We start from the raw sequence: 15,000 nt of genomic DNA, 5'->3' as shown, positions 1-15,000 counted from the left end.
TTCCTCCTACTCCTCATCTTTCTCCTTTCTCCTCCACTCTCGGATCCTTCTCCTTATCATCGTTTTCTTTCTCCTCCTCATCCTCTTCCTCATCATCATCATCCTCCTCTTCCTCCTTCTCCTCCTCCTCCTCCCTCTCCTTCTCCTCCTCTTCCTGCCCTTCGTCCCCCCCCCCCAGCGCCCGAATTACATGTCACATATTTCTTGCCATTTTTCCAGTCTGTTTCCTGGATATCGTCTCTCACAAGAACAAAAACTCGTTGGACATCTGACGTTCTTGAAGACTACACTTATGTTACTTTATCCTCATTCACACTTTCACAACGAGGTATCAGTCACCCTATCATGAGGCTAGAACGGAGCCTCTTACAGAAAAATTGTAGCGTAGAATTTAATAAACCATGCCCTTGGTCCAACTCGCCCGCGGCAGGGTTCGAACCACTGTCCTCTCGACCTCCGTCGCAAGTAGCGACGCTCTAAACCGCTCGGCCAGAGAGTATCCACAATGATATGAACTTGCTGTTGCGTCTGTATTGGAAACTCTCATTGAACCCCCTCCCAGACGAATTGTCCCATGTCAATTGGTCGAATGACGACTGGTCCAATGCTAATTGGTCTAATAGACCAATTAGTCTGAAGGCACCTATTCTGAAACTGGTTTGTCTAATAGACCAATTGGTCTAAAGATAACCAGTTTAGGTTAGATTTCAACTGCCTCGTCACTGTTTCTTTTCATAACCTCTTGTCTATCTGCCATCTCACAGAAATCCTCACTGTATGTTTTTGTATGTATGAATTTATTTGTACATATATGTAGTATGTGTGTGTGTGTATGTGTGTATTTTTGTGTGTGTGTCTTTTTGTATGTGTATGTGTGTATGTGTGTGCGTGTGTGTGTGTGTGTGTGTGTGTGTGTGTGTGTGTGTGTGTGTGCGTGTGCTCATGTGTACATGTTTACTTGCAGACATATGTACATCTATAGTGTGATGTATAAATGCAGTAAAAAAAATCAAGTAAGAAGAGTTATTGCTGTGATAAGTCAACATAAACCGAAAACATGTCGTGTAAAAGGAGGAGGAAGAAGAGGAAGAAGTACAGGAGGAGGAGGTGAAGGAGGAGGAAGAGGAGGAAATGGGACGAAGATGACAGAGGAAGTCGAGATGACTCCAAGTGCATCTTTCGGAGACGGGAAGACCTTGCATGAGTGAGGAGCTCTTCGGCGTCGAGGTTCTTCTTGTGTCTCCGAAGTCCCGAAGACCACTTTGTTGGGAGGACCAAGACGGAAGGAGAACATAAGACTGGAGGAGACTGCAAGAGACCATAAGGCATACACCAGACAGTTCCATGACCCTTACCATCTGTCATCCCCATCCATAAAGTTATCTAACATTTTCTTAAAACAACCAATAGGATCAACACGCACTACGTAGTTACTAAGTCTATTCCATTTGTTAACCTTTCTATTGGTAAACCAGTTTTTGTCTATTTTCTTGTTAAGATGTATTGAGGAGAACCAATAGGTGGAATCGGGGAAGCCGGAAGAGGAGATGAAAGGAAGAGAGAAGGAAAAGAGAGTGATGAAAGAGAGAGAAGAAAAAGAGAGGGGACGAAAGAAAGAGAGAGAGAAGGAAAAGGGAATGACGAAAGAAAGAGAAAAAAAAGAGAGGGGACAAAAGAGAGAGAGAGGAAAAAGAGAGTGACGAAAGAGAGGGGAATTTGCTATTTCATAAGAGGAAATAATGTCGAAGGAGAGGGTGAGGGTGAGGGGGAGTGGAAGGTGGTTTAGGTGAAGTGGATGGGGTGTTGCTATGCAGTACATATTTTTTATCTAATTATTCATTCATTCATTTATTTATTTATTCTATTATTTGTTTATTAATATTTTATCTTATGTTGATTTGATTTTGTTTTTGTTTTATTTTGTATTATTTTAGAATCCACAAAATTTTGAGTTTAGAAATAGTTAAACTGAATTTTCGTTAACTCATTTCAAAATATTTTTTGATATAACCAGTTATTGAAAATAAAACAATAGAACCGCAGTCAGTGTGACTAAGTATTTTTTCCACTCGTTACCTTTTTTTATTATTTTCTGTAAGAGCCTATATGAAAAATATTGACAAACGTTATCATATCAAACGAAATGTGTAATGAGGCAATTTTGTGCAAAAGCGGCATCTATGGCGGATGTTATCATGTCGGTAATATCCTGTAGGTATATATATACATACATACATATATATATATATATATATATATGTAGCACAGACGACCTATGGAGAAATCATTAAGACCATCTTAAGACACAAAAAGAATGTTCTAAAGTAGATAAATAATGCAGTCACATTTAATTCTACATGTTTAAGAGAAAATATTCTGCCCATTTATACCATTAGTATACACACACACGCACACATATTATATATATATATATATATATATATATATATATATATATATATATATATATATATATATATATATATATATGTTGATACTGGAACTCCTCCGCTGTCTGTTTGAATAGGAATACTTCACTTTGTTTACATATTCTCTGAGGATCTGTTGGTATTGGCTTTTCTTGTGTATACAGAGGAAGAAGGTTACTCGTTGTTGTTGCTACTTTTATTGTTGTTGTTGTTGTCCTTCCTCTTCGTCGTCGTTTTCTTCGTCTTTGTTTTCTTTCGTTTTCTTCCTTTTCAATTTTGTTTCTTTTCTTTATATGTTTTCTTCTTTTGCTTTAAATTTTTCTTTTTGCTCTTTCTTTCCTTCTTCATCTTCTTGTCAGTATCCTTATTATCGTTTGTATTACTATTATTTCTATCATTGTTTTATTGCTATCATCATCATTGTCATCATCATCATTATCGTCGCCCTCTTCAGCAACACTATTGGTTTGGTATTATTTTTATCATTATATATGTCATTCCCTTACTGATGTCCGCTCCCCCCCCCTCTCTCTCTCTCTCTCTCTCTCTCTCTCTCTCTCTCTCCTTTTTAAAGGGCGGTCGGGTAGTATCTGATCTCTACACCGAATTTTAACAAGAGGGTCGAATTTTCTTTTTCCCTCAACCGATGCACTGTAACCGCAACAATTCAGGAAGTGGGTGAGGTGAAATGTGTTCATTCTTCCTAGTCCACTGCAAGACCACCGGCCTGTCGCCTGGGTGGTGGTACACACTGTATACAAATGTGAATCGGAAATGTCAGCTAAGCAGACAGTAAGACTCGAACTATCTTCACAAGAGTCAACTCCTGAAAATGGTCGATTGATGGCCGAAAGATGTCTCGATTTTGGCGATCTACTTAGTACCCTGATCAACTTGGAAACGAAACATCGAAAGAAAAATTGAGAAAACAAACTGAATAATGTTGTAACTACTGTTGACTTTAACACACTATGCATACAAACACACACACACGCATATATATATATATATATATATATATATATATATATATATATATATATATATATGCAATGAAATCACAATAAACACGTGGCTCACAATATATTAAAAAAACAAACAAACTGGAAAATGAAAAAAATGGTGATCGAACGTTTTCGTCTATTCAAGACGTCTTCACACGAAAACGTTCAGTCACCAATCTTTTCATTTTCCCATTTTTTCCATATATGTACAGTATATATATATATATATATATATATATATATATATATATATATATATATGTGTGTGTGTGTGTGTGTGTGTGTGTGTGTGTGTGTGTGTGTGTGTGTGTGTGTGTGTGTATACATATATATATATATATGTATGTGTATATATATATGTTTATATATATATATATATATATATATATATATATATATATATATATATAAGATATCAATCTGTGGACTTACACTGTCATATTTCACACTTTTGCACAACTGAGGTGGATACTTTCTTGCACACAGCCCATCACAAATATACTTTGGGGAACAACGTGATCTAATAATTAATCCTCGTCGGTTTGATATACTCATTCAAATCAACTTAGTTTGTTAAAGACATTTTAACATTTCATTGATTTTTTCCATAGTTTCTACTCCTGTAACCCATCATACAATTGATTTTTAAATATAATTTACACATGTAGGCTACAATACTCATCACAACGAAAAAACAGAATTTATATATATATTCAGTGAAGGTAGACAAAGGAAAATGAAAGATAAGAGGAAGACATGGAAGACATTATATTTATGTTGATGGCAGAAGAGGATCTTTGTTTGGTTTTTGTTGACGCAGCAGCGAGCGTTTGGACTGGAGCGTCCGCCGAAGTCTCTCGAAGTCAGGAAGGCAGCAGCGCATGGCAGGTCGGCGAGCGCGTCGAGGCCTCTGTGTCAACACTTATCTCCTTCGCTGTCTCGACATTTCAACCTGTTTCCTTCAGTATAATGATAATGATAGTATTGATAATGATACTAATAGTATTAATAATAGTAAAAATAATAGTAATAAATAGTAATAATACTGATAATGATAATGATGATGATGTTAATTCATAACAATAATAATAATACATACATACATATACCAAAGGCTTTTTTCCCCCTTACAAGGGAGGTAGCCAAAAAACAAAGGTATAACATCCACTCCCACCCATTCCATCCCCAACATATTCCACTCCCATTCACCCCCCTCCGTCCCACTTATCTTGGTTTGATGACGGGTCATGCCTGCATCTCGCCCACTGCCTTGGGTCAGAAGCAATGCAGCAAGACACTGCACATTAACAGCAAGGCCGCTTCATTTAATCGGCGACCCCCCCCCCTCTCCGTCCCCTCATGCAGAAAAAGAGAAGACGGGAGAAATCCCTTCGGGCTGCGTCAAAATATCATTCACACTTACTCCCTCACCCTCCTCATCCCCCATCCACTCCCTTCCATGCATCAAGGCATCATCCATACACATCCATTCTTCACTCTCCCCTAACTTCTGTCTTCTCCCTTCCTTCCACAACAGACATTCCCCTCTTTCCCAATGCCCCTTTTACTCCATCCATCCTTCCACCTCTGCCTTCCACATCTCTTTTACTAATCTTTTAATTTCAATTTTACTCATTCTTTCCATGCGTTCGAACCACCCCAATATTCTTTCATCAACACTATCTCACAACTCCCCTCCCATCCCCGCTCTCCTCCTCACCTCCTCGTTTCTCACTCTATCCAGCCTAGTAACCCTTCTCATACTTCTCAGGCGCCTCATCTTATGTTCCATGCTTCTGCCCCATAAAGTGCTGTCGGCACGATCACTCTTTCATACAATCTCCTCTTAGCATTCATTCCCAAATGTCTATTTCTCATTACAATTTTTAATCCCCCAAGGCACTTAATGATAATAGTAATAATAATAATAATAATAATAATAATAATAATAATAATAATAATAATAATAATGATAATAATAATGATAAAATTAATAATAATAATAATAATGATAATAATAATAATAATAATAATAATAATAATGATAATAATAATGATAAAATTAATAATAATAATAATAATGATAATAGTAATAATAATAATAATAATAATAATAATAATAATAATGATAATAATAATAATAACAATAATAATATAAATAATAATAGTATTGATAATAATAATGATGATAATATACCCTATACATGCATACATACATACATTCATACATACGTACATACATACATACATACATACATACATAGGAACACACATATATACAAACATACAAGCGTTCATACATGCATACGTACATATATACATACTGTACATACATGCATACATAGGTACATACAGTGCATGCATGCATACGTACATATGTATATATGCATACATACATATATACATACGTACATACATATCTGCATACATACATACATATCTGCATACATACATATGTACATAAGTACATTTGTACATACATGCATACATACATACGTACATACATACATACAAACATACACACACACATACATACATACATACATACATACATACATACATACAAACATACATGCATAGGTACATACATACATGTATACATACATATATTTATACGTACATACATGCATACGCACATACATACATCCATACATACATATATACATACATACATACTAACATACATGCATGCATACGTACATACATATATGCATACATACATATATACATACGTACATTCATATGTACATATATATATGTACACACATACATGCATAAATATATGCATGCATACGTACATACATACATACATACATGCGCACATACATATATGCATACATACGTATGTACATACGTACATACATATGTACATACATGCATGCATGCATACATACATACGTACATGCGTACGTACATGCATACAGACGTGCCAAAGGCCGTTTCCCCCGTGGTAGGTGGATGGCCAAATCAAATCTCTCACTTCATGGGAAAACCCCATTGAACTCCCCTTTTCACAATCCCTCATGTAATACCTGATTGCACCCCATATGGCGACTTTCACAACTCAAAGTCCTACTTGACAAGGAAAAAAAACGAAACCACAAAACCAGAAGATCCCTTAAAAACAGTATCAGATCCGCCTCAATTACGTGGGCCATTGTTTGATTGCTGTATCTATACTTCAGCTCATATTGGGCCTAATGAGTTCGGCGTTTTTCAATATGATGCCTTTTTCAGTCGTGCGTGATTTGAATATTCAACACGCCTTTGTCATTGGCTCATTGGTATGCGGATGGCCTCCTCGCCACGAAATTGCCTGATGATGCCCACTGCGAGAGCCGGAACGTGTGTTTAGAAAAACTAAGTTGAAGCTCATTACAGCCGCATATTCGGTCACATGTTTGCCTCCATACGTACACACACACACACACACACACACACACACACACACACACACACACACACACACACAGTGATTAATGAAATATTTTAACAACAACCAGAATAAAATTAAAACTGATCATTTGTACCTGTGGGGCTAATTGGTTTTGGCTCACTGGTGAAGGCAATCGAGTGGCCCAACACAAACAAAATATACTGTCGGTCCAGAGTCATTAACTCCTTAAATCAGGCGATCTGCTTTACCTTATTTTTTTTTCTTAGGACAGATTATTCTATTCACCTGAGGGGACGATCCTCAACCTGAAGGGGGTCGCGGCCAATCGAGACTTTGTTCAGTCTGGAGTTTGCTCCTTGAGATGCTAAAAAAAAATCGCCTATTTTAGCCATAATAAGATTATAATATAATTAGTATCCATAATGGAGTGACGACCTTTTCTTTACATAAAAATTAATCCTCAATAATGAATCAGGAAATGTATGTGTGTGTGTGTGTGAGGGGAAGGGTAGACACTCACTTATATGCGAGTATAGCCTATACTCTTGGCACAGATGTGGAATAACATTATTATGTGTTCCTCATTATGTCCTGTGTTTTATATATATATATATATATATATATATATATATATAATAATAATAGTAATGATTGTAATAATAATAATAATAATAATAATAATAATAATAATAATAATAATAATAATAATAATAAAAATAATAATAGTAGTAGCAATGATAATAATAATAATAATGATAATAATAATAATAATAATAATAATAATAATAATAATAATAATAATAATAATGTCGACAACATATGAAATAATACAAAAACACGATTAAGTGTTTGAGTTAGATTGACAAACAATTCAGTAATACTTAGTCACATAAGTACATTTTTATAGGTAAAATATAAATTGATAATATAGTAAAATATATAACTGATCACTGAGAATTGGCTGTTATCGTTATTTTATTTATTCTTTTTTCTTCTGAGAGGTCCCTTCTAGCCTTGTGACTCAACTAATTAATTCCATTAATACTGACCGGATTAGATATTTACAAATCTATTTCGAAAAGGTACTACATTTGTGATCCTTTAGAAAAAGCTGATGAAAAGTAGAGCAGAAATGGAGTGAAGTGAGTCTTACTCAGGAAAGACAAGGGTACAAATATAATCACTGAATATCATATGGTAAATATTATCGCGTGCTTACGTCATTATTCGCGCCTGCTTCAGCCTTGTGTTTTTTTAGGAACATGATTCTATAAATAAATAAGATAAAACAGAATAAAAAACACTATTGACAAACCATCAACATGTGCTCACCTAAGGAACAATAAACTTTGAAATGAACGACGCATATATTCATAAATCTCGAGCAAATGTCAACATTCCATCGTATCGAATAAATTTCCTCTACGATTTGCTACTATGACAAATAGGCAAGGCACATTTTTTCCCAGAGGAAAAAATATAAACAAAAACTCAACACAACGAAAACCTTAATGAAGAACGATATGCTGCTGACTCACTATATTTTTTTTTCTAATTTGGAAAATTGGTAACCCAATATACTCAGAAAAAAATATTGAATTTGAAAAGTTTTGCTGTTTAGTTTTGTTTTCCATTAGACGAGTGAAAAGTGTAGATGAGTTGGCCACATGTTATCAAATTCAATATACACTCTTTCTCGATAAACAATGATGTATTTGTGAATATTAATAATCTATAAATCATAATTTCATGACAACATGATATGCAGACTTTTCGCTCATGTAGAATAAATCATTATATGAAAACTTGTTGACAAAAACTATTAATATAATCTTAATTAATCCTAACGTTACGGTGATGTTTGTGTGTGTGTGTGTGTGTGTGTGTGTGTGTGTGTGTGTGTGTGTGTGTGTGTGTGTGTGTGTGTGTGTGTGTGTGTGAGTGAGTGTGTGTGCACGCTCTTGTGCGAAATTATATAACAAAAACAAACGAACAATTATAAAAAAAAAAATACCAAAAAAATTAACGACAAAAAAAAAAAAAGAGAAAATAAAAACAAGGACAACAGATAACAAAGCAATAAACAAATGTGGTGAACGAAAAAATGAAACAAAACATAGATGAGGTTATAAGCCCCAAACAAAACAGTGTAACAAACAGGAAACAGCTCGCTACAATTAACTACACTAACTCCCCCCCAAATACAAATAAATAATAAATGAATAAGTAAATAGGTGAATAGATGAATTAATAATATCAGATACAACCCTAACTTCACCATATATATATCTATATAATATATATATATATATATATATATATATATATATACACATATATATATATATATTTATATATATATATATATATATATATAAATATATATATATATATATATATATATATATATATATATACATATATACATATCAGCTCAAAAAATAAGACGCCGATGATCCAGAGAATATATCAAAGAACCATTTGGATCATCTGGGTCCAGAGATAATCTTCAGCTACCCCTGGACTCAACAACAAACTGCTACAATCTGGGCTCCAAGGAGTCCGTTCAGGTTGTGGCATAAGTCGTGATTTACTCTGCCAAATCAACCTAAGTACATACCTCTCTCCTTCTCATTCTCCATCTTTGTGCTATTTGATTTTTTCATTCAGTATATAGTAAAGTGTATAGTATAATGAGTATCACACAGAAAAGCGCTGTTGCCACGTGCCATAGAAATTTATTCAAATCGCTGTTATCATCCAAAAAAGGGATATTCATTGTACTGTACAATTTCCTTCATTGTATACACAATATGAAAAAAAACAACTTGAAACAGCACATGGATGGGAAATGAGAGAGAGAGAGAGAGAGAGAGAGAGAGAGAGAGAGAGAGAGAGAGAGAGAGAGAGAGAGAGAGAGAGAGAAGAGACTCCTTCGAACGCACAAACTACTAATAACTTGAAAAGAGATCAGATGTACTGTATAATCCCAATCCTTACAACAAACAAGCCGCCCAAACCACCAGCATCATACAGGCCCATTTTGCTCTCTTTAATTGAGAAAAAATCTTTAGAAAAATTAGACACAAATATCATCTTTACTTAACCAACATGACTTCGCAAAGGCCGATTTCACTACCACATTACCAAACAAATACTGAATTGATTAAATTTTATTTGATAAGGAGGTACTGCTACATAGAATAGATATGCACAAGAACATAGGAATGGAGGAGACTGCAAGAGACCATAAGGCCTACACTAGGCAGTTCCATGTCCCTTACCACCTGTCACCCCTATCCATAAAGTTGCTTCTTCTCCTCTTAAAGCAATCAATAGTTTCACGCTCACTACTACATGGTTACTAAGTCTATTCTATTCGTTAACCAATCTGTTGTTAAACCAGTTCTTGTCTAAATTTGTCAGGTTTAAATTTATTATTACGAGTCCTAACCTGTTGTTTTAATACTGGCAAGGGTAGCAAGCACTTTAACACAGTCCCAAGGTACATAGTGTAAAGAAAGACCACAAACGTATTATTAACAAATGATAATAATAAATGAAATGGCTAACAAACTTCATGGAAGGTAAAGACTGTAGAGAGTTTAAATATTCCAAAAGAAAAGAGAGAAAAGAGAAGAAAAAAAAAAACAGAAAAAAGAGAAAAAGAAAAAGAAGGAATAAAGGTTAAAAGCGGTGTCCCACAGGGAACAATATTGCAAACGCTGTTCAACTCTTCATGCATGACCTCTCCAACCTAAACCCAGAACACAGCATCAAAGCATTCAGATTCGCAGGCGATCAAACAATAATAACAGAGATTACCTCCCATGAGCAGGCCTATGGTAAAAAAAAATGCATCATCGTACTGACAGAGTTAATTTTCATTTCGACTTTAATTTAACCTTTTAACCTTTCCGTTTCGTAGGAAGTTTCCCTCGGCTGAATTTAACTCTTCAGTTAAGCATTGGATTTATCTCGACCGGATAAAATCCCCTGGTATCAGGTAAAGCAAATATACAATCGAACAAAACCAGCGTAACAACAAATAACATGACAAAACGTTTTCTTATATTCTTAAACTTCCTGAGACTAAACCGAGCGAAGCAGAATCATACAACACAAAGAAAGACATTAAGAAAGACCCGTCAACCACTCTGAAAGAGCCACAAGAGACCACCTCCTCCGCTCACCTGCACTCAGGATGAGACATAGGAGACAAAGACTTGTTGAGACCTACCCAGGGAACAAAGCTTACCTCCACTACCAAAATATACAGACTCAGACCAGCCTGAATAACTGGCTTACACAATTAGAAATTAACTTACAGGCTAGTTTAGTCCACTACATATAACTATACAAGGGGTGTCGCCCCCCCACCCCATTTTACCAAACCAATATACTTCCTTTTAACTTTATTCTCCCTAAACCAACCCTTCCTTCCTATCTACTCTCTCTCTCTCTCTCTCTCTCTCTCTAAAAATAAGAGAGAGAGACCAGGAACCAGGATGTTGCACTGTGTACAGAAAAAAAGGACATTTCAAATATCGGTTAAACCATGATATACTGTATAAATAAAATACATACAATAAACTTGTCACACCGTGAGTAAAGTATAAGATACTGATATATATATATATATATATATATATATATATATATATTTGTTATTATTATTATTATTATTATTATTATTATTATTATTATTATTATTATTATTATTATTATTATTATTATTATTATTATTATCATCATTATTATCATTATTATCTTTATCATACATTTCTAATAACACGTCCCATTTGGTTCTCGTTTGCAGCGACCATGGTGCTCGGGGTGCCGACGGTCAAGCGGCAGGTCCAGAGCTACCTCATGACGACGCTGCACAACCTCATCGACTCGATGACGCCCGCCGACATGAACGAGTGCCTCATTGTCGTCTTCGTGGCAGAGGTCAGACGCTCGCTGCCAGGGGCACACTCTTGGTTTCTATTCGTAATAGATTGCTTAGTTTCTTTTTTCTCATTAATCTTATTGTTATTGTTATCATTACCGTCGTCGTCGTCGTCATCATCACCATCATCATCATTATTATAATTATTACCCGTTTAGGGTATTGGCTGCATGTTATTGTGGCAGAGTAGCATGCAGTTGATACTTTAGGGTTTGTATGCGGCACCCCTACGGACCAGAGTCACACATCATTTTGTCTGTGATAGAGGAAAACTCTGTTCATTGAGAAATGATGACACTTTTATACTACGACTGTTCCTCCGTTATGCTGCCCCCCAACCCCTTGTTACTGTCCTGTACCATTTCTCTGAATATATCTTTTTTCGCCTACCCTGTGGTGGGGGAAGAGAATGCTACCACCAATTCATTCCACTTGAGTCGTAAGAGGTGACAAAAAACGGGACGGGGGATGGGATTAGGAGTCCTACTACCTGTAGCCCCAAAGGGGACATTCCTAAAAAAAGTAAAGGCATAAGAGGGTCTGGGAGTTTTCCAACCAGTACCCTAAGGTTTGGGTCTTTTAATGTGCGTGGATGTGGTACAGATGAGAGTAAAAGGGAAGAGATAGGCAGTATGTTTGCGAGAAGATAGATGAGCTGGCTTTTGAGTGAAACTAAAATGAAAGGGAAGGGCAAGTGTGAGTTTGGGAGTATAGCTGGGAGGTACTCAGAAGTGAAGAGGGGACGAGGGATAGAAGGGGTGGCTATACTAGTTAGTGAAGAGATAAATAAGCGTGTAGTGGTGTGAAAGGAGGTTTCATCAAGGTTGATGTGGATGAAGGTGAACCTGGGAAGGGAGATGTAGGTTTTTGTAAGTACGTATGGGCCTGGTAGTGAGAAGACCGTAGAGGAAAGGGAGTCTTTTTGGATAGATATATATGAGTGCATAGAGGGATTAAGGAGAAATGTCAATGTAGTTGTATTTCGAGACCTGAATGCTAGGGTAGGAAATGAACCAATAGATGGAGCGATTGGGAAGTATGGAGTTCCAGGTAAAAATCGTAGTGGAGAATTGATGGTGGAGATATGTCTTGAAAGAGAGTTGATGATAGCAAATACAGTGTTTAGGAGGAAAGTCAAGCATAAGTACACATGGGAGAGGGTGGTGGGTGGAAGGGTGGTAGATAAAGCATTAATGGACTATATAGTGGTGACCAGGAGTATGGTAGGAAGAGTTAAGGATGTACATATTTTAAGGGGAGAGAGTGGGGGGAATATCAGATCACTTTCTGGTGAAAAGTAATATTGAGAGTGGAAAATAGGTGGAGAAAGAGAAAAAGGACAGAAGGTAGGGAGGTACTTAGAGTGAACTGTTTAAATGAGAAAGAATAGGAGAATGAGTATAAGAAGAAGCTGAGAGAGGAGTGGGAGGGAGTGAAGGATAGAGTAGAACTAAGAGTGGAGGAGGAATGGGGATGGTTCAAGGTGGGAGTCATAAGGTGTGCAAAGATGGTGTGTGGAACAAGGAGGGCGGGAGGAAATAGAAGGAAGGGTAGTGAATGGTAGGATGAGGAAGCAAAGGGTGTAGAAGAGAAGAAACAGGCATTCATAGATTGGCTACAAATTAGGACGAGGGAATCGTATGAGAGGTACAAAGTAAAGAAAAGGGAAGTTAAGCATAAGATAAAGGAAGCAAAGAGGAGAGCAGATGTGAAATGGGGTAAGAGTATGACAGAAATTTGTAAAAGTAATAAAAATATGTTTTGGAAAGAAATTAAGAGAGGAAGAGGAGGCGAATCAAGTAGAGAAGAAAAGGTAAAAGCTGCAGATGGAGAGATGATAATGGAAGAGAAGGCAGTGAGAGGAGGTGGGCGGAGTATTGTAGGGAGTTGCAAAATGTGAAGGAGGATAGGAAGGGAAAGGTAGTTGCAGTGGGAAGCGCTAAGAAAATGAGTGATGAGTGAGGAAAATGAAGGAGAAATAGGGAAAGATGAGGTGAAAGCAGCTGTTAAGATGGTGAAAATAGGTAAGGCAACTGGGTTGGATGGGTGCCGTGCAGAATGTCTGAAGAAAGGAGGTACAGTTATGGTGGACTGGCTGGTGAGGTTATTTAATGTTTGTGTAAGAGAGGGTAGGGTGCCGGAGGACTGGAAGAGTGCCTGTATAGTTCCACTTTACAAGGGAAAGAGGGACAAGTGTGAGTGTAGTAGTTACAGAGGGATCAGATTGTTGAGTGTAGTTGGGAAGGCTTATGGGAGAGTCTTGATTGAGAGGATTAGGAGAGGAACAGAGGGAGTAATTGGTGAGGAACAGTGTGGTTTTAGGACAGGTAGGGGTTGTGTAGATCAGATTTTTTTGGTAAGACAGTTATGTGAGAAAACTATAGGAAAAAGTAAGGATATTTTTTTGTCTTTTATAGATCTGGAAAAGGCTTACGACAGGGTAGTCAGGAAGGCACTGTGGGAGGTACTGCAGATATATGGGATTGGAGGAAAGCTGTTAAGAGCAGTCAAGAGTTTTATGAGAGTAGTAGAGCTTGTGTTAGGATTAGAAATGGAGAGAGTGAATGTTTTGAGGTAAAGTTGGGACTTCGTCAGGGATGTGTTATATCGCCTTGGCTGTTCAATCTATTCATGGATGGGGTGGTGCGAGAGGTGAATGCAAGGGTAGTGGGTCAGGGGTTGGAGATGGTTAAAGAAAATGGAGAAAAGTGGGAAATAAGCCAGCTGTTGTTTGCTGACGACACTGAACTTGTAGCAGGATCAGAGGAGGGATTGAGGAAGTTAGTGACAGAGTTTGAGAAGGTGTGTGAAAGAAGGAAGCTGAAGATAAATGTGGGCAAAAGTAAGGTAATGAGATGTACAAGGAGAGAGAGTGACAGCAGCCTGGAAGTGAGCATTAAGGGTGAGAGACTGGAGGAAGTGGATAGTTTTAGATACTTGGGTGGGAATGTGGCAGGAAAGGGAGGAGTTGGGGTGGAGGTAGAATGTAGATTGAGAGAAGCGAGTAAATGCCTTGGTGGATTAAAAAGTGTAATGAGAAATAGACATCTGGGAATGGATGCTAAGAGGAGGTTATATGAAGGAGTGATTGTACCAACAGCATTGTACGGGGCAGAAACATGGAACATGAGAGAGGAAGAGAGAAGGAGTTTGAATGTGTTTGAAATTAAATGTCTGAGAAGTATGATAGGGGTTACTAGGCTAGATAGAGTGAGA

General features: G+C 36.8%; 1 protein-coding gene across 3 annotated transcripts in view; it reads left to right on the top strand.

Moving 5' to 3' along the window:
- Nucleotides 1–15,000, top strand: part of Mgat4a (alpha-1,3-mannosyl-glycoprotein 4-beta-N-acetylglucosaminyltransferase a) — a 604,562-nt gene that overhangs the window by 495,115 nt on the left and 94,447 nt on the right. For all 3 annotated transcript variants that reach the window (XM_076179097.1, XM_076179096.1, XM_076179095.1), the window contains one exon: nt 11,650–11,783. In XM_076179097.1, the coding sequence (XP_076035212.1) occupies nt 11,650–11,783 (134 nt within the window). The remainder of the gene's footprint in view (nt 1–11,649; nt 11,784–15,000) is intronic.

This window comes from Oratosquilla oratoria, chromosome 42, assembly GCF_046742065.1.
Source record: "Oratosquilla oratoria isolate Oo_2021 chromosome 42, ASM4674206v1, whole genome shotgun sequence".
In the NCBI taxonomy this organism is placed as follows: domain Eukaryota; kingdom Metazoa; phylum Arthropoda; class Malacostraca; order Stomatopoda; family Squillidae; genus Oratosquilla; species Oratosquilla oratoria.
The sequence above is the reverse complement of the archived record's forward strand: the minus strand, read 5'-3'. Positions and strand labels throughout refer to the sequence as shown.